Consider the following 19972-nt stretch of genomic DNA (forward strand, 5'->3'; position numbering starts at 1 on the left):
ATCATTGAAACTCCACTAGGTGAGATCTTGCATGATGGAGCCCCAGAGCGAGCAATTTATTTTGTGTTACTTCCATTTGTGAATAATCGCACCAATTGTTGTCACCCTCTCACAAAACTGGCGATGGTCTTGTAGCCCATTCCAGCCTTGTGTAGGTCTACAATCTTATCTCTGACATCCTTGGACAGCCCTTTGGTCTTGGCCATGGTGGAGAGATTGCTTCTGTGGACAGGTGTCCTTTTTACAGGTATCAAGCTGAGCTTGGGAGCACTCCCTTAGAGAGAGTGCTCTTAAGCTCAGCTGGTTACGTGTATAGAAGACATCTGGGAGCCCAAAATATTGCTGATTGATAGGTGATCAAATACTTATTTCACTCATTAAAATGCAAATCCATTTATAACTTTTTTGAAATGTGTTTTTCTGGATATTTTTGTTATTCTGTCTCTCAGTGTTAAAATAAATCTACCATTAAAATTATAGACTGATCATTTCTTTGTCAGTGGGCAAATGTACAAAATAAGCAGGGGATCAAATAATTGTTTCCCTCACTGTATGGCCATAGCAGAGCCATACTGCTCTATTTTTTCTGACAGGAAAATTCTCTCTCTGGACCGAGGCTTCCTTCCCAAAGTTTTAACAGACTTCCATCGGTCGCAGGAAATTATTATCCTTTCATTCTGTGGGCAAGCTAGGGACCCCAGGGAGGAAGATTTCCATACGATTAATGCAAGACAGTGTTTATTATGTTACATTGAACATACTAAAACATGGACGAAAGTCCCTAATTTATTCCTACTATATTTGGGACCCAGAAAAGGATCAACTGCTATCGCTAGATGGATGAAAGCTGCAGTTGTAGAGGCATTTGTAACTGCCGGGCTGCAGACTCTCCCAAATTTTAGAGCCTGTTACACCAGGGTAGGAATGAGCTTCGAGTTCGAGTCAAACTCAAGTTTGACTCGAACATTGCCTGTTCGCCGAACAGCGAACAATTTGGGGTGTTCACGGAAAGTTCATGTGAACTTTAGAACCCTGTTAAAGTCTATGGGACTCGAACGTTTGAAATCTAAAGTGCTAATTTTAAAGGCTAATATGCAAGTTATTGTCATAAAAAGTGTTTGGAGCTTTGGGTCCTGCCCCAGGGGACATGTATCAATGCAACAAAAAAAAAAAACATTTTAAAACCTGCAGTTTTTTCGAGAGCAGTGATTTTAATAGTGCTTAAAGTGAAACAATAAAATATTCCTTTACATTTTTTACCGGGGGCGGGCATGGAATGACTCGGATTCGCCTTTGGGTTGATAGCTTTGAGTGGGGTCTAACTGACTGTGGGGTGATTATATAATGTATGCACTATGATCTGTTGATGGGTTAGGCACATGGAGGTCCCACCGCGGAATCCGGGCAGGTGGGGTTGTAGGGACCATTTGGCTCCGAGTTTGCTGGGGAGGGAGTGCTGAGCGAGGGTGGGGGGAGGGGGGGATTGTGTTTTTTTCACTAGGTTGTTAGTTAGGCACTGTCTCTGTTAGTTAGACGGTCCTTGTTTGTACCTTGTAATGGGCCATGTTGGCCTGGTACGGCTCAGCGTATGCTGGCCGGCTGTTGTTATATTTTATGTGTCTTTTATAACTAATACAAATAATTAAAAAAAAAAAAAAATTTGTACCGGGGGGGGTGTATGCCTCTAAAATAGCGCTTGTTTCCCGTGCTTGGAACTGTACCTGCACAAAGTGTAATTTCTGAAGGAAAAAAAGTAATTTAAAATCATTTGCGGCTATAATGAATTGTCGCCCCCCCCCCCGGCAATACAGAGAAAAGTCATTCATAAAAAAAAATGCATGGGGGTCCCCCCAAATTCAATTACCAGGCCCTTCAGGTTTGGTATGGATATTGAGTGGAACCCCGCGTCAAATTTAAAATAAAATGACATGGGGTTCCCCCCAAATATCCATTCCAGACCCTTCAGGTCTGGTATGGATTTTAAGGGGAACTCCACCCCAAATTTTTTAACAAAATGGCGTGGAGTTCCCCCCAAAAATCCATACCAGACCCTCGATCCAGATCCACGCAATCCTGAACCGTACCAGGCCACATGCCCTCAACATTGGGAGGATGCTTTGGGGGTCTGTGACCCCTCAAAGCACCATGTCCCCATGTTGATGGGGACAAGGGCCTCATGCCCACAACCCTTGCCCGGTGGTTGTGGGGGTCTGCGGGCGGGGGCTTATCGGAATCTGCTACGAAATTTAAAGGAATATTTCAATTTTATTATTTCACTATAAGCATTATTGAAATCACTGCTCCTGAAAAAAACGGCCATTTAAAAAAAAAAAAATTGCATTGATACATGTCCCCTGGGGCAGGACCCGGTTCCCCATACACTTAGACTTTAACGGGGTTCTAAAGTTCACACAAACTTTTGCTGTGTTTGCAGGTTCTGGTGCGAACCGAACGGGGGGTGTTTGGCTCATCCCTACACCAGGGCTCTGGCTACGTCCTGGGCTGAAAGAGCTGGAGCTAGCCCGATCCAAATCTGCAAAGCATCCAACTGGTCGAGCTTCCCGCCCTATTATGTGTAGTATGGGAGGGAAAAATGTGTTTAGCTTAACCTTTGGTTATTTGTTATACAGTTATAACAGGGACTCTGTCTCACACCTGTATTTAAATGAATGTGGATTGTGTTCCCTGTGTGGGAGAAGCATATATCTCATTAAGACATCCTGGAACATTGCTGGAAATCAAGTTACCGGTAATAACTTTATTTGAGATGTGTTGCTACCATCGGTTTCAAAATTACCTTATTTATTTCTCAAATTTTATACATTTTCTGAGTTTAAACATGTGATATGTTTCTATTTTCTATTGTGAATAAGATATGGGTTTATGAAATTTGCAAAACATTGCATTCTGTTTTTATGTAGATTTTACACAGCAAGGTGTTTGTTGATGTACTTTGTAGTCCATCTCAGTAACAGAAATGCATTTTTATTGCCTAGCTGTCTTTTACACAGTATACCAAAAAGAATATAATAATTCCTGAGAGGGCATTTAGCACATACTGTATAAGGCTACATTAATAAGAGTGCCAAGAGCACCAGTATATAGTACAATAATGCATTATTAAATGTACTATATTATTAATTTGAATACAATTAAAAATGCATCAAAGAAAAAATAATGCAGGCCATGTCTTAATGGAGAGTCGTCCTAAGTAAAGATTCTGTAGCCATTGTTGTGTCTGTTTAGTTATTTTATAGAAGCATTTCCTGCAGTAAAATCAACTACCATGTATGCCATTGTATAATTTTTCCACAACCAGTATTTGTTTTTTTGTTTCAAATGCAGGAATCCAAAAAGAGGTTTGATGAGGATGAGGAATTTAAAAAGCGGGCATATTTCTGTGTGGTACAGCTGCAGAGCAAACAACCTGATATCATGAGGGCATGGAACTTGATATGTGACGTCTCTCGCAAAGGTGATCTTCTGTCCTATCCCTCATCTAAAATTAAACTTTTTAAATATGTTAAAGTTTAATTTCACCTTTAAGTAAAAAATTATAAATGCATATTTTTTTGCAGAAAAAAAGTGCATTTATTATTTTTCCCCCCAGGAGCCTGAAAAGCATTGCACCCATGACCAGTGGATCATGGGTGCAATGTCGGCTCCTGCAGACATGTCCTCCCAGCTTTCTGCTCATGCCTCTGCACAGGCTTTCTGTTTGGAAGCTGAAGGAAGTGTCGATGGACTACAAGGGAGCTCATCAGCACTCATTATCTGCAGAGGCAGACGGAACATGTAGTTACTTCAGTGTTTCTCAATTCCAGTCCTCAGGCCCCCCCAACAGGTCAGGTTTTCAGGATTTCCATTATTTTGCACAGGTGATTTGATCAGTTTCACTGCCTTAGTAATCACCACAGCCTTTTCATCTGAGGGAAATCCTGAAAACCTGACCTGTTGGGGGGGCCTGAGGACTGGAATTGAGAAACACTGAGTTACTTCATTCACAGATTACTGTGAACGCCTGCACAGCTGTACTGATTTTTAATGTGACAGCAGGTGCATGGGACAGGAATCCCTGCCCGCTATCACAGTGGCGTGACTTTTGTTTGCATGGGGAGATGCTTGAGCATGTTACATTTTACACCCTAAATGTGGATGTAACATATAAGGGAACTTAGTCTTTGTTTGCTTTGATGAAGTTGTAATTCTACTAGCTAGTCTTGTAATAAACAATACAGTTACACAGTACAGCCTTATCTGGAGATCACCCCACTTTAGGGTTCTATGTTTAAAAGTAAACATATTTCCATATATTATTTACTTTTAAACATAAAACCCTGAGCAAATACCATACATTTTTTATGCTGAAAAAGCTTCTTGTACCGTTGAACACTGCTTCCATTTAGAAAAATTGTCGGCTGAAGTCTTTGCAGAAAGTATCCCCAACTGCATTCTGTGGTTCCTCCTGTCAATCCCTACATCACTACAGAAAACAGTCCTACCAATACTATGCCATAAATACAGGTCCTGCGCATGCAACGTATGAAGAAAAAAAAAGGTCAAGATATTGCTTTGTGTTACCAATTTGTCACAGTTTCCACACTTTTCCGACACTGGACTGGCATGCTGGCATTTTGCTCATGTTCTATTGTAATAGATTTGGGGTGAGGCTGGAAGAAGATTTTAGTGTCTGCAGGTAAATAATAAAAGAATATAAAAAATAAAAGAAGCATCAATTAGCCACTATAGAATCATATTTAAAGCCTTCAATTCTGCTGATAAACCTTTCATATTACAGGTTGCAAAGAGGCTGCCTCTGATGACTTGCGTTTGTATACTCACTGTAAACACCTGAAACTTTTCATTGTCTCGAATTAGTTAAAATTATTTTCTTATTGTTACAAACCTATTTTTGAAATAGTTGTTTCATGATTGTAATACTAGGGCAGTGTTTCTTAACCTTTTTTCAGTCAAGACACCCTTTAAAATTATGGACAATCTCAAGGGCACCCTTTAAAATCATGAGTAGTGTGGTGTGAATTACTGCGCTGCTGGAAATAAATATGTATCAAGCTGCTGAACACGGCAACCGAAAAGTGAGAAGCAAACAAAAATATGGACAAAAAAGTGCAGCGCTCTGATACAACTAATTATAACATTGAAGTCATAATGTACACAATCACTATATAAATATAATTGTACATGGAAGAAGAAACCACCACATAAATAAGTGAAAAATAAATGAATACATGAAACCTGTAAAAAAAAGAGTCCAAAATGGGTGCTGAATGATAAGAGAATATCCCAAAGTCCAAAAAACTCAATAAATATGAATACAACGGTGACTCCAAATGATGAATAGGTGTAAGTGAAATTGAAATTCCAAGTGTGAGGAAAGATCCCACCACCGATAAAAATGCAGGCTTACCAGAATAAGTGGACTCTGTGAAAAGTATATTTCCAGAGTCGAACAGACTTGATAAAAAACCTTGGTGTAGAATAACATCAGAGTGGGGATTGGTTGTGGCAGATGGCGGTGAAGCTGAATTTCTGTAACCTGGAACAGGCTAAAGGCTCACTCACTCAGGTGATACAGGCAATGGACATCATCACAGAGAGAGTAATCAGAACAATGGACATCACGTATAGTAATGACTATGCCGCTCTGTGTCCCGTGATGTACGATAAAGAAAAAGGGATTTTTGTATACAGCTTACCTGTAAAATCCTTTTCTTGGAGTACATCACAGGACACAGAGCTCCCACCCCTCTTATGGGGAAGATTTTGGGATGCATACTGCTTGCTACAAAACTGAGGTACTCCCACTATGGGAGGGGGTTATATAGGGAGGGGACTTCCTGTCTGAGATTGCCAGTGTCCATAACCTGAAGGTAGACTCTATAACCCGTATAGTAATGACTATGCCGCTCTGTGTCCCATGATGTACTCCAAGAAAAGGATTTTACAGGTAAGCTGTATACAAAAATCCCTTTTTCTCCTCTCCCTCAGTTTCTCTCCATCTCTCAGCTAATGTGACCCCAGTGTTGACATCACTGGTTGTTAGGATGCCAATGGCTGGAAGGTTGAAATGGAGCAGAATAAAAACTTCTGGCTTTGTGTAACTGAAAGGCAGGGTTGATCCACCTGCTGGCTTGTACATTTTTGGGCAATTTGTAGGCATTTTGCCAAGGCTCCCCTGAAGAAACCTCAAGGCACCAAGTTTAAAAAAGGCTGTACTAGGGAAAGAGTGCAACAACACTTTCTCTTCCGTTCATGGACGGACCCAGCAGCCTTTGACCTTAGGGTATTATATCCTTCCTTCCAGGAGAGATTAGGCAGAAAACAGCACTTTAAGTGTTAAAACACTTTCCTCAGTACAGCTCCTCCCAGGGGGCGTGGTCCCCCTGGGTATATTCCTCACTCTGCCTCAGCAGCTCCAGTTTTTTTCTGCCTAACGTCAGGAGAGACATGGCCTTCTGGAGTCCCTGTACTCTGGAATTTTTTTGCGATTTTTTTTCGCTTTTATTTTGTTTTGTTCCTGCATTTTTGAATCCTGAGATTCTACTATCAACTGCCGACTGGGTGACAGGCTGGGTCTTGACTCTTGTAGTCCCCCCATGTTCGGCCATCGAGCGTGTGCCGGCCCTCAGCTCAGCTCTGGGTCGTCCACGACATGCCCCGTTGCTCCAGGGGTGGCCGGCGAACTACGTGTTCCAGGGCACACATATGACCGGACTCTATGGCCTTGTCACAGTGTGTCTGGCCGACAGCCATGCCGTTTAGCGGACATTGGTTCTTTCCGGAATGCCTCCAGCCGGTGGTCGCAGGACGGGTAAGTAGGCCCCTTGCCCTGGCAAGGTGGTATGGCTGGTGCTTCCCTGGGGAGGTCGAATGAGGGTCCGCCCTGCTTTCCTCTCTCCCTTCCTCTCCCTCCTTCCCCATACTGGGTGGCGGCTGTAAGGGGGGGCCCTCCTGGGTTTCTATCGCTACCGGGGACCGTGTGCTGTGAGATGCTGTGTTTTTTTGCATTTGGGGAGTTGCTGTATGTGCTGGCCGTGTTTTTTGCTGTGTCACTGTATTTTTACACTGCGTATGGCCGCCATTTTGCCGCGGACGCGGTTTACATAGTTTGCGGCCATTTTCTTGTAGCCGCATGATGTTTTTTTACCTCAGACTGCGGCCATCTTGGAAAAGTCTTAGCCTCTAGTGCCTGAAATAGCGCAGCAAAAGCCCGCAAATCACTTCCTGAAGAACAGCGCAGCCAGCACTTCTCAGCGCTTCAGCTCACACTGAAACCAGGTGGGGTGGTGAGTTCCTTGGGGGTCCCTTGACTTCTGTTTTGCAGCCGGGAGGTGACCGGTGGGTTTTTCTGCCTTGCAGTGCTAGGGAGCCATAGCGGTGGGGCAACATGAGCCTGAACCAGAAGCTTCTACCCCAGCAATGCCTGAGTTCACCCTTAATGCCCCTACCCCTGCCACCTCTGTAGAGGCTATGACGGCAGTCCTTGAGGCGTTTCTCGCCAGGATAGAAGCGACAAGTGGCCAGAAGGGGGGTAAAAAGCGCCCCCTCCCTGACCCTGCTTCTTGGGATGTCTCTGACACAGAATCAGGCCCTACTATTGCGTCTGGTTCTGTCATGTCAGATGATGCGGGCTTAACCCACGCGGACAGTGAGGATGACTCTGCTTCAGGGTCAGTGCATGATAAGGAATTTGTTGGAGCTCTTATCTCTGCGGTGCGGGATACTCAGAAACTTGAGGATTTGGCGGAGGCATCGGATGTGCCGGTCCCTTTTGGGTTCCGCAAGCCACCCCGAACCGCAAAAGTGTTTCCTTGTGTTCCATATTTGGACAAATTGTTGTACAAGGAATGGGATACGCCGCAGAAAGTTTTTGCTGTTCCAAAATACTTTGCAACCCGTTATCCCTTTGAGGAGGACTTTTTAAAAAAGTGGGTCTCTCCTCCGTCAGTGGACCCTCCTGTGTCCAGATTGAGCAAAGCCACCATGTTGCCTGTGGAAGGGGCTCCCGCCTTTAAGGACCCCGCAGATAGAGTGGAGGCTGTGGCCCGCTCCATGTTCACAGTAGTGGGTTCGGCAGTGAGACCGGTTTTGGCCGGGACTCTAGTGTCACAGACACTTACCGAACAGGCAAAGTTCTTGCTACAGGAGCTGGAGGCGTAGAATGCTTCTGAGCTCTGTGTGGACTTGGCTGAACAGTTGGTTCAGGGCCTGAAGTTTGTCTGTGAGTCGGCCCTGGATACACTCCCTTTTCTCTCCAGGGCCTCCGCCTACGCGGTGGTACTACGTCGCCTTGTGTGGCTGAAGTGTTGGTCTGCGGACCAGTCCTCAAAATAGGCCTTGGTAAATTTACCCTTTAAGAGTGAATGACTTTTTGGATGACATCATAAAGGATGCCACAGGTGGTAAGAGCTCACTGCTCCCACAGTCTGGGAAGGGCAAGGAGCCTTGCCGTAAGCAAGGGCCCTCCTTTACTACCCCCAATCGTTTTTTTCGCCCGCCCAGTGCGGTAGGAAAAAGTTTTTAAGGTGCTAATACCCCCACTACAGGGCAGAAGCGCACCTGGTACCGCAAGCCTGCGGAAAAACCTGCTTCCGCATGAAGGTCTGCCCCCCCCCCCCCGTGTCTCGGGTGGGGGGCAGGCTTCGCGAATCGCGGCTCGGTGGAGGTCTCTTCTTTCTGACCCTTGGGTTTGCAAAGTAGTTTCCTCGGGGTACAAGATAGAGTTTCTCTCTTGTCCACCAAACTGATTTTTTCCTTCCAACCTCCAGCTTCCTACAGATCGCAGGAAGGATCTGTCAGGGGCTGTCCAGGATCTTCTGGTCAGGGGAGTGATTGTGTCGGTTCCCTCGATGGAACGGTTTCAGGGGTTTTACTCCAATCTGTTTGTTGTCCCCAAGAAGGAAGGGGTCCGTCCAATCCTGGACCTCAAGGCCCTCAATTGTTTTGTCAAAGTGCACAAATTCAGGATGGAGTCGATTCGCTCGGTAGTGGCAGCGCTCCATCAGGGGGACTTTATGGCGTCCTTGGATATCATGGACGCATACCTACATGTTCCCATATACACAAAGCACCAGAGATTTCTGCGCTTAGCGATCGGGGAGGACCACTTTCAATTTGTGGCTCTCCCCTTCGGCCTGGCCTCGGCACCACAGGTTTTCACCAAGGTGCTCGCCCCGATTCTAGCCCTGCTGAGGCAGCGCAGGGTCGTTATCGTAGGTTATCTGGACAACCTTCTCCTGAGAGCTTCCTCAAGCTCAGAGTTAGAAGAGGACGTGTCTATCATGTGTCAAACTCTCCGGGAGTTCGGCTAGCTTCTGAATATCCAGAAGTCAGTGTTGGTACCGTCTCAGAGACTGGAATACCTGGGGCTAGTCCTGGATTCCGCGGAGGCGAGAGTTTTTCTCCCAACGGAGAAAATTCAGACACTGCAATCTGTGGTGCAGCAGTTGTCGACCCAGAAGTGGTCATCCCTTCGATTCTGCATGAGGGTTCTGGGTCTGATGGTGGCCTCTTTCGAGGCAGTTCTGTATGCCCAATTCCACACCGGTTGCTACAGAAAGAAATTCTGTCACGTTGGGACAAGCTCCCTTCATCTCTGGATTACCAGATTCAGTTGAGTCAACTGGTCAAGTCCTCCCTGGTGTGGTGGCTGACGTCTCCGGTGCTTCGGACCGGGAAGTCGTTTCTGCCGTGCCATTGGACAGTGGTCACGACGGATGCCAGCCTCTCCTGTTGGGGGGGGCGTTTGGGGCACCCAGTCAGCCCAGGGGCGCTGGACTCATGAGGAGTCCCGCCTTCCAATCAATGTACTGGAGCTCTGAGCAATCAAGCTGCGCCTTGCCAGGTGGCCCCTGGATCTGCTGGACCGTCCGGTCAGGATCCAGTCCGACAACGCCACGGTCGTGGCGTACATCAATCATCAGGGAGGCACACGGAGCTCAGCTACAGCGACGGAAGTCGCACACATCCTTCGGTGGGCCGAAAGGTCCGTTCCAGCTCTATCGGCCGTGTACAATCCTGGAGTACAGAATTGGCAAGCTGACTACCTAAGTCGCCAAACACTAGACCAAGGAGAGTGTTCACTTCACCCGGAGGTGTTTTCAGAGTCTGTGCCAAAGATGGGGCACTCCAGACGTGGTCCTTCTAGCGTCCCGTCTCAATCGGAAGGTGCCACGGTTCGTGGCCAGGTCAAAGGACCCGTGGGCGGATGCGTCAGACGCGTTGGCGTTACGCCTTCCCTCCTCTGAAGCTTCTTCCTCGCCTGCTGCGCAGAGTGGAAGCCGAAGGGATTTCAACAATCCTGATCCCTCCAGATTGGCCGCGCCGCTCCTGGTATGCAGACCTGGTGCGTCTGGTGGCAGACGCCCCTTGGCGTCTACCCCTGAGAGAAGATCTTCAGTCGCAGGGTCCGATCTTCCACCCTTCTTTACAGTCACTGGCTTTAACTACGTGGCTGTTGAGAGCCAGGTACTGAAGGACCGGGGCCTGTCGGGCTCGGTGGTCTCTACCATGCTGCGTGCACGGAAGTCTACTTTACGAAGGATTTACCATTGCACGTGGAAGGCCTACATCTCTATGTGTGAAGAGATGAAATGGCACCCCCGTACATACGTGGTGTCCCGGATTCTGCTGTTCTTACAGCGAGGAGTGGATCAGGCTCTTGCCTTGAGTACGATTAAGAGTCAGATCTCGGCTCTAGCTGTTTACTTTCAGCGACCCTTGGCAGCGCACTCCTTAGTGCGTACGTTTATGCAGGGGGTCCGGCATGTGGCCCCTCCTGTGCGTCCTCCGCTGCCCCCATGGGACCTGAACTTAGTCCCTTCGTTGCTTCAAGAAGCTCCCTTTGAGGACATTCGTAAGATTCCTTTGTTGACTCTGTCACAGAAGGTGGTTTTTCTGGTAGCAATTACCTCAGACAGACGGGTGTCTGAACTGGTGGCCTTGTCCTGCAAGGCTCCCTACTTGGTCATCCATAAGGATAAGGTGGTGCTGCAGGCACAGCCGTCTTTTCTCCCAAAGGTCGTTTCGGCTTTTCACATTAATGAGGACATTGTGTTACCATCCTTATGTCCTCGGCCGAAAAACCCGAAGGAGGCCACTTTACATTCCCTGGATGTGGTTCGGGCCCTACCGGTGTACTTATCTGCTACGGCTCCGTTCCGGAAGTCGAACTCACTGTTCGTGTCGGTGAATGGCCCTAATAAAGGTCTGGCGATCTCGTCGGCCACCATTTCTAGGTGGATCAGATAGGTCGTGCTTCAGGCCTATGCCCTGAAAGGGCGGGCACCTCCTTTTCAGGTTACGGCGCATTCGACCGGGGCGTTCGGTGCCTCTTGGGCTTTCCTTCATCAAGCGTCTGTGTTACAGGTGTGTAAGGCAGCGACCTGGTCGTCAATTCACACCTTCTCAAAATTTTACAAGGTGGATGTGAGTGCATCTTCAGATGCCTACTTCGGCTGCAAGGTGTTACAGGCGGCGGTTTAAGGTTGGAGTTCATGATTCCAGTGGAGGGGTCCCCTTCTTTCAGGGACCCTCCTGTCAGAAAGGGGTCGCTCGGTCTATGTTTTTACCATGGTGGGTTCAGCCCTTCGTTTGTTTTTGGCCACTGCTCTGGTGTCTCAGTCACTTACTGAGTGGGCTAAGCTATTACACCACGAGTTGGGTAATGAGCAAGTTTCTCCAGTCTGTGTGGAACTGGCAGACCAGCAAGGGCTCAAGTACGTTTGTGATGCAGCCTTGGACACGGCCCCATTACTTTTTAAAATCTGTGTCGGTCGTGGATCAGGTTATGTCTCTCCATTTGAACGCAGCTGCTGCGTAGTCGTCCGGTCAGGATCCAGTCGGACAATGCCATGGCGGTGGCCTACGTCAACCACCGGAGGGACAAGGAGCTTGGCAGCAGGACTGGAGGTCTCTCACATTCTGTGTTGGGCAGAACTTCATGCGCCGGCTCTCTCCACCGTCTACATTCCGGACATAGAAAATAAAAAAAGACTACCTCAGCCGTCAGTTGCTGGATCAGGGGGAGTGGTCGCTACATTTGCCTGTGGTAGGGCACGTTGGACTTCGATCTTCTGGCCTCTCGTCTCAATCGGAAGGTGCAGAGATTTACGGCCAGACCAAGGGATCCCTTGACGGATATGTCGGACGCGTTGGTGGGGGCACCATCAGTTAATTTTATGCCTTCCCTCCTCAAGCTCCTCCCTGTCTGCTGCGCAGAGTAGAGGCCGAGGGGATACCAATTATTCTAATCGCTCCAGATTGGCCTCAAGAAGTGGTACAGATGGTGGCGGACACCCCTGGCGACTGCCGGTACGGGAGGACCTTCTGTCTCAGGGACAGATATTCCACCTTGCTTTACCATCTCAGGCTTTAGCCGCCTGGCTATCGAAAGCCAGGTGCTGAGAGACCGGGGGTTGCCTGTTTCTGTGATTCCCACCATGTTGAAGGCGTGTAAACCCACTTCATGGAGTATTTATCATTGCACCTGAATGGCTTACATCTCTTTGTGCGCGGCTGTGAGGTGGCATCTGTACTCCTATTGGGTATCTAAGATCCTTGTGTTTCTGCAGCGTTGGGTTGATCAGAAGCTGGCTTTGAGCACTATCAAGTGTCAAATATCAGCTCTTGCTATTTTTTTTTCAGCGGCTCTTTGTTCAAGGGGTTTGGCACGTGGCTCCCCCGGTACGCTCGCCACTGTCCCCGTGGGTGCTAAACCTGGTGCTCTCGGTACTTGGTGGCTATTACGTCCGCTCTGCAAGTTTCTTAGCTGGCAGGCTTGTCATGGTATGTCTTTCTATTAAGGCTGTGCTGCGTCCGCATCCCTCATTTCTCCCAAGGGTGGTATTTGCCTTTCATCTAAGGGCATTGTCCTTCCTTCCTTGTGTCCTTGACTGTATCACCCCAAGGAGGTTTGCATTGCACTCTTTGGATGTGTTTCAGGCTCTTCGTGTGTATCTGCCGTTTACGACTCCCTTTCAGAAGTCGGGTTCGCCGTTTGTAATCGTGGATAGCCCGAGGAATAACCTGGTGGCTTTTTCTGCCACTATTTTTCATTGTATCAGACAGACTGTTGTGCAGGCTTATGCCATTAGGGGTGCCACCCTTTCCCCATCACGACACACTCTACCAGGGCTATTGGTGCTTCCTGGGCCTTCCGACATCAAGCGTCTGTTTATCAAGTGTCTAAGGCGGCTTCTTGGTCGTCTGTGCACACTTTCACCAAGTTTTACAGGGTGGATGTTTTGGCATCTTCGGATACATGTTTGGGGCGCAAAGTTTAGCAGGCAGCCGTCTGAGGTTTTTGTCTCCCCTTACTGTGGGTTCTGTTTGGGTGTAGGTTATTTTTCTTCTGTGTTCCCACCTCTCGTTGTGGCACTGCTTCGGGACATCCCTAAGGTCAAGAATGGAAGTGTTGTGTTTGTCAATGAACGAAAGAGAAAACTTTTTTTTAACTCGCCGTAAAATCCCTTTCTCCAAGTTCATTAATTCCTTTTACACACGGCCGGACTTTCCGAGAAAAAAGACAGACTGGCTTTTTTTCTCGGAAAGTCCGGCCGTGTGTAGCCTCCATCTGACTTTTTTTCTCGGACCTTAGATAGAGAACCTGTTCTCTATCTTTGCGATGGACTCACTGCAGACTTTTGCATGGTCACAGCACCCCCCCCCCCTGTTTGTGTTTGTACTGCTTTGTAGCAAACTGAGCTGCCTGTAGCAGAGTGGGGGGTTACTACCAGTAAGAACCGCCCCTAGGCAGTGCTTTGCTTGTTTATTGTTTTTTCCTGTCTAGTCCTACTGAAGGTGGTGATATAACCCTAAGGTCAAGAATGGAAATGCTGTGTCCATCAATGAACTCAGAGAAAGGGATTTTACCATGAGTAGAAAACAAAATATTTTTTTTTTTTGGCTAGAAAATTACCTAGAACCCCCAAACATTATATTTATATATATATATATATATATATATATATATATATATATATATATATATAGAGAGAGAGAGAGAGAGAGAGAGAGAGAGAGAGAGAGAGAGAGAGAGAGAGAGAGAGAGAGAGAGAGAGAGAGAGAGAGAGAGAGAGAGAGAGAGAGAGAGAGAGAGAGAGAGAGAGAGAGAGAGAGAGAGAGAGAGAGAGAGAGAGAGAGAGAGAGAGAGAGAGAGAGAGAGAGAGAGAGAGAGAGAGAGAGAGAGAGAGAGAGAGAGAGAGAGAGAGAGAGAGAGAGAGAGAGAGAGAGAGAGAGAGAGAGAGAGAGAGAGAGAGAGAGAGAGAGAGAGAGAGAGAGAGAGAGAGAGAGAGAGAGAGAGAGAGAGAGAGAGAGAGAGAGAGAGATTTTACGGTCAGTAAAACAATTCCATTATCCAATCCTATATGCAACAGTATAACATGCTGATGATTGAATATAGTCTGTATATTTATAATCAAGAATTTTATGTAGGAATGTTGTGTTTAGATTAATCTATCTGGCAATAGATCACAGTACTATTTGTTCTTCTATATTATTCCTAGAATGTGTCTGTGAAAATATTGGGAGCTCTGTTATTATAGCATGAAGTTTTAACTTTTTTCATTTTTGGCTTTTAGAATTTCAGAAAATATATGACTGTCTGGATATTCGCATCATTGACAGAGGGGAATCGTACTATCAAGACAAAATGATCCAGGTCGTGAAAGAGTTTGAAGAGAAAGGTATATATTTTTTATAAATACTGCATACATTACCATTAATAATTCTGCTCAAACGCAATAAATAGGAAATTAAATCTTCTACTAAAGGACTTTAGAATAGCCTAGACCAGGGGTGTCCGACCTGCTGCCACAAGCCGCATGAGGCCCGAGAAGGCTATAAATGCAGCCCAACACAAAATTGTAAACTTACTTAAAATGTTGATTTTTTTTTTTTATTTATTTTTTTTTGTTATAAATTGATTTACATTTTGATGAGTGAAATAAATCTTTGACCCCTTCGCAAAACATGACTTGGTACTTGGTGGCAAAACCCTTGTTGGCAATCGCAGAGGTCAGACGTTTCTTGTAGTTGGCCACCAGGTTTGCACACATCTCAGGAGGCATTTTGTCCCACTCCTCTTTGCAGATCCTCTCCAAGTCTTTAAGGTTTTGAGGCTGACTTTTGGTAACTTAAACCTTCAGCTCCCTCCACATATTTTCTATGGGATTAAGGTCTGGAGACTGGCTAGGCCACTCCAGAACCATAATATACTTCTTCTTGAGTCACTGCTTTGTTGCCTTGGCCATGTGTTTTGGGTCATTTAATGCTGGAATACCCATCCACAACCCATTTTCAATGCCCTGGCTAAGGGAAGGAGGTTCTCACCCAAGATTTAATGGTACATGGCCACGTCCATCCTCCCTTTTGGTGCGTTGAATTTGTCCTGTCCTCTTATCAGAAAAACACCCCCACAGCATAATGTTTCCACCTCTATGTTTGACAGCGGGGATAGTGTTCTTGGGGTCATAGGCAGCATTCCTCCTCCAAACATGATGAGTTGAGTTGATGCCAAAGAGCTTGATTTTGGTCTCATCTGACCACAGCATTTTCACTCAGTTCTCCTCTGAATCATTCAGATGTTCATTAGCAAACTTCAGACAGGCCTGTACATGTGCTTTCTTGAGCAGGGGGATCTTGCGGTTGCTGCAGGATTTCAGTCCTTCATGGCGTAGTGTGTTACCAATTGTTTTCTTGGTGACTATGGTCCAGCTGCCTTGAGATCATCGACAAGATTGTCCTGTGTAGTTCTTGGCTGATTCCTCACTGTTCTCATGATCATTGGTGAGATCTTGCATTTTAACGAGTGAAATAAGTAAATAACTTTTTTGAAATGTGTTTTTCCTGGATATTTTTGTTATTCTGTCTCTCACTGTTAAAATAAACCTACCATTAAAATTATAGACTGATCATTTCTTTATCAGTGGGCAAATGTACAAAATCAGCAGGGGATTAAATACTTTTTTCCCTAACTGTATCTTCCCAAATAAAAAAAATCCCACTTTTCACAATCGGGCCTTATTTATATCATCAATCTTGGCAACAGATATATTTGTGACCATGTGTGTATTTTCAAGGACGAAGCACACAGGGAAAAATTAGAACCAAAATATCTGATGACCACCTTGAGAATTGATACTACATCCATCCATCGAACCAGATGTTGATGCAGTAGTTTATCAAAACCAGTGTTAAATGTGCCTCTAGTTTTATTTTGCCCTCTTTTATCTTTATAATAAAAAAAATCCAAAAACAATTAAGTTTAATTATTCAGATACATTATCAATATCGGTGATTGTTATCTTGTGACCTGCCCAACTTTCTATTCATTATCTGTCCTCTTTGTTAATGTAATTTATGTGTGGCCCAAGAACACAATTCCTCTTCTTTCATTGTGGCCCAGGAGGGTCAAAAGGGTGCTCACCCCTGATCTGGCACTGCATATTTGCAAATGTGAATTAATAGGTGTGGCGTTCCAATCAAAAGATGCCAGATCTTTACTTTTTTAGTATAGTTCCACTTCAGCGAAAACCTTAGCTTTGCCTATTCATGGCAAAATGACAGGTTTTCCCTAACCATCCATCCTCAACAGTATATACTTATCGGAAAAGAAAGAAAGTTTACCTCTCAGAGGTCCCAGAGAACTGCAAAGTGGAGTCCAAACACTTGGGTGCAGGCACTGCAATAGTATGCAAAAATGTATAAGAAAGAACCGGGACGGCCGCACTCCAAAAATAAAAATGTGTTCCTTTTAATAAAAACTGGTCACAACATGGATGTCGCAGCAAAAAATCAGGAAAAAGGGCTAACGTGTTTCACACTCTCATACAGTGCTTATTCATAGCTCCTGATTTTTTGCTGTGACATCCATGTTGTGACCAGTTTTTATTAAAAGGAACAATTTTTTATTTTTGGGGAGCGGCCGTCCCGGTTCTTTCTTATACATTTTTGCAGTATATACTTATCCTTCGTTCCCCTGCCACTTCATTCAGTGCCAGGAGCTGAAGGAAAATCTATGTACCGCATTTTGAAGAGAATTGGTCAATCAGTGCATGAAAAGAACCATAGGGGAGGAAATGGCTGAAAAGTGTGGAGTGAATTTGTATTCAGCCCCTGAGTCAATACTTTGTAGAACCACCCTTCGCTGAAATTACAGCTGCAAGTCTTTTTGGGGTATGTCTCTACCAGCTTTTCACATCTAGAGAATTACATTTTTGCCCATTCTTCTTTACAAAATATCTCAAGCTCTGTCAGATTGTATGGACAGCATCTGTGAACAGCTATTTGTAAAGTCTTGCCACAGATTCTCAATTGGAGTTAGGGCAGGGCAATTGTCTTACAAAAATGATAGATAATGGCAGTTAGAGATGATGCATAACAAATTCTTGGAACATGGATGTCCTGCCACAGTGCTTTTTAGTTTCATAGTTTGTGAGGTTGAATAAAGACACTAGTCCATCCAGTTCAACGTGGGTGGATGTGTGTTTGTGTCAATAATAATTTCCCATATCCCTGTATATAGTGTTCGCTAAGATGCACGTCCTAGAGTCTTTTAAAACTATCCATACTTCCCGCTGACACCACTGATTGTGGAAGAGGGTTCCGCATCTTTATCGCCCTGACAGTGAAAAACCCCCTACGCAAATTAAGTTTAAACCGTGGCCCCATGTCTTCTTACACTCCCTGAGACTGAAATGTTTCCTACCTATGCTGGGAGCAAGCTTTGGCAAAAACCTTAACTGGTCGTGCTAAGCACCCATGACAACTGACAGACCATTGTTTATGCACTCATTCAGTCATGAATCTGAACTGATCAGGCAGGGAGCAGTACAAAATTGAGTTATACTCGCAACAGATAGCTTATTTTTACACCCAATCTAAAAATCCGCCCCTACTTGTACACAAGAGCAATAAATCCCTATGTGACTTTTTGGTACAGGCTGATCCCAGACAAAAGTATGCAGAGGCCTGAATTACAACACTGGGTACTGTGTTCATATCTTAAAATATACATTCACACCGACATATCTGGATAAAACGGTCTGTTTAACCACTTGCCGCCCGCCCACCGCCAAATGACAGCTGGGCGGTGCAAGTATCGTTCTGGGTAGACATCATATGATGGCCGCCTATAATGGCCGGCCTCGCGCGCCCCCATGGCCGCGCATCGTGGCCCCGCCATGTTGCTAGGACACAGCGCGACCCCGATCTGTGTAAAGAGCCACGGCTCTTTAATCATGTGATCGGCTGTGACCAATCACAGCCAGTCACATGTAAACATGGGGATGCCGGTAATCGGCTCTCCTCGCCTCACACTGACAGAGTGTGAAGAGAGGGGAGCCGATCAACAGCATCTCCGCAGCAGGGGACAGCTAGGTATGTAATCGGGGCACTGATCATCAGTGCCCTGATTACAATTAAGTGCCCACCAGTGCCAGCAATGATTGCCCACCACTGCCAGCAACCAGTGCCCACAATTGCCACCGATCTGTGCCCAAAAGTGATGCCAAGGTTCTTGGGTCCCCCAAGGTTCTGTTCTTGGACCTCTCGTTTTCTCAATCTACACCACCTCCCTGGGTCAGTTAATTGCCTCCCCTGGCTTTCAATATCATCTCTACGCTGATGACACCCAAATCTATTTCTCCATCCCCCAGCTCTCTCCATCTGTCTCCTCACACATCACCAACTGAGTCTGACTCTAGTTCCATTTTAGGAAGAGAACAAGTGGCTTACCTGAGAGAGGAGGATTGTTCAACATTTATATCACAATTCCTCAGACAAATAACCGCTTTAATACAGCTATCTCTGTCCAGGGACACCAAAACATCAAGTCCCCTTTTCAGCCCACCCATCTCTGCCCGAGTTGGATCCCGATATGGTTGGCCTAGAAGAGGTGGACATAGAAGGGAGTTAAAAGGGATTTGGAATCAGTGTTAAGCTGGTCATACATGCATGGGTGGAAATTCAGTGTATTCCGTGTATTGCCACTGTAGTTCAACAGACATTGATCTTCCGATTGACTTCAGTTGAACTGACCTGTTGCAAAGAAAATTGTTTTCCGTTGCCTAGATGCAGTCGAAGTCATAAGTCTACCTCTAAAGCAGCAGTTTTGATCAGGAAAACAGACTCCTTATTTGTGCTGTCCCCAGGACCTCACAAGGGACAACCTTCTTCCAAGTCCACCAATGCTCGATGGATTGGACATCTGGGCCCGGATTTGGATACGAGATACGACGGCGTATCTCCGGATATGCCGGCGTATCTCTGAGTGCGGGCCGTCGTATCTATGCGCCTGATTCAGAGAATCAGTTACGCATAGACTTTCCTAAGATCCGACCGGCGTAAGTGTCTTACACCGTCGTATCTTAGGCTGCATATTTACGCTGGCCGCTAGGTGGCGCTTCCGTATAGTTACGCGAGGAATATGCTAATTAGGTATTTACGCCGATTCAGAAACGTCCGGCCGGCGCATTTTTTTACGTTAGGCTTTTTCTGGCGTAAGGTTACCCCTGCTATATGAGGCGTAGCTAATGTTAAGTATGGACGTCGTTCCCGCGCCGAGTTTTGAAAATTTTACGTCGTTTACGTAAGTCGTTCGCGAATAGGGCTTTGCGTAAGTTAAGTTCACGTCGAAACCAATGAGGCTTTGCGGCGTAATTTCGAGCATGCGCACTGGGAGTTTTTCACGAACGGCGCATGCCGTCAAATACGTGGGGTCACAGTGTATTTGCATAAAACACGCCCACATCATCCCCATTTGAATTAGGCTAGCTTACGCCGACACACATACGTTACGCCGCCGTAACTAAGGGCGCAAGTTCTTTCTGCATACGGAACTTGCGCCCTAAGTTATGGCAGCGTACTGTATGTGAGCTACGTTACGCCGCGCCGGAAGATACGGCAATGTATCGGAATCCGGCCCTCGATCGCTATCACTTACACTCTATAG

At 46.0% G+C, this 19972-nt stretch overlaps 1 protein-coding gene across 1 annotated transcript in view; it reads left to right on the forward strand.

Annotated features, from left to right (window-relative positions):
- RARS1 (arginyl-tRNA synthetase 1) overlaps window positions 1–19972 on the forward strand; it is a 165360-nt gene that overhangs the window by 81380 nt on the left and 64008 nt on the right. The window contains exons 8-9 of the mRNA XM_040344670.1: window positions 3346–3475; window positions 14601–14705. Of these exons, the coding sequence (XP_040200604.1) occupies window positions 3346–3475; window positions 14601–14705 (235 nt within the window). The remainder of the gene's footprint in view (window positions 1–3345; window positions 3476–14600; window positions 14706–19972) is intronic.

The sequence above is a fragment of the Rana temporaria genome, chromosome 3 (assembly GCF_905171775.1).
Source record: "Rana temporaria chromosome 3, aRanTem1.1, whole genome shotgun sequence".
Lineage (NCBI taxonomy): Eukaryota > Metazoa > Chordata > Amphibia > Anura > Ranidae > Rana > Rana temporaria.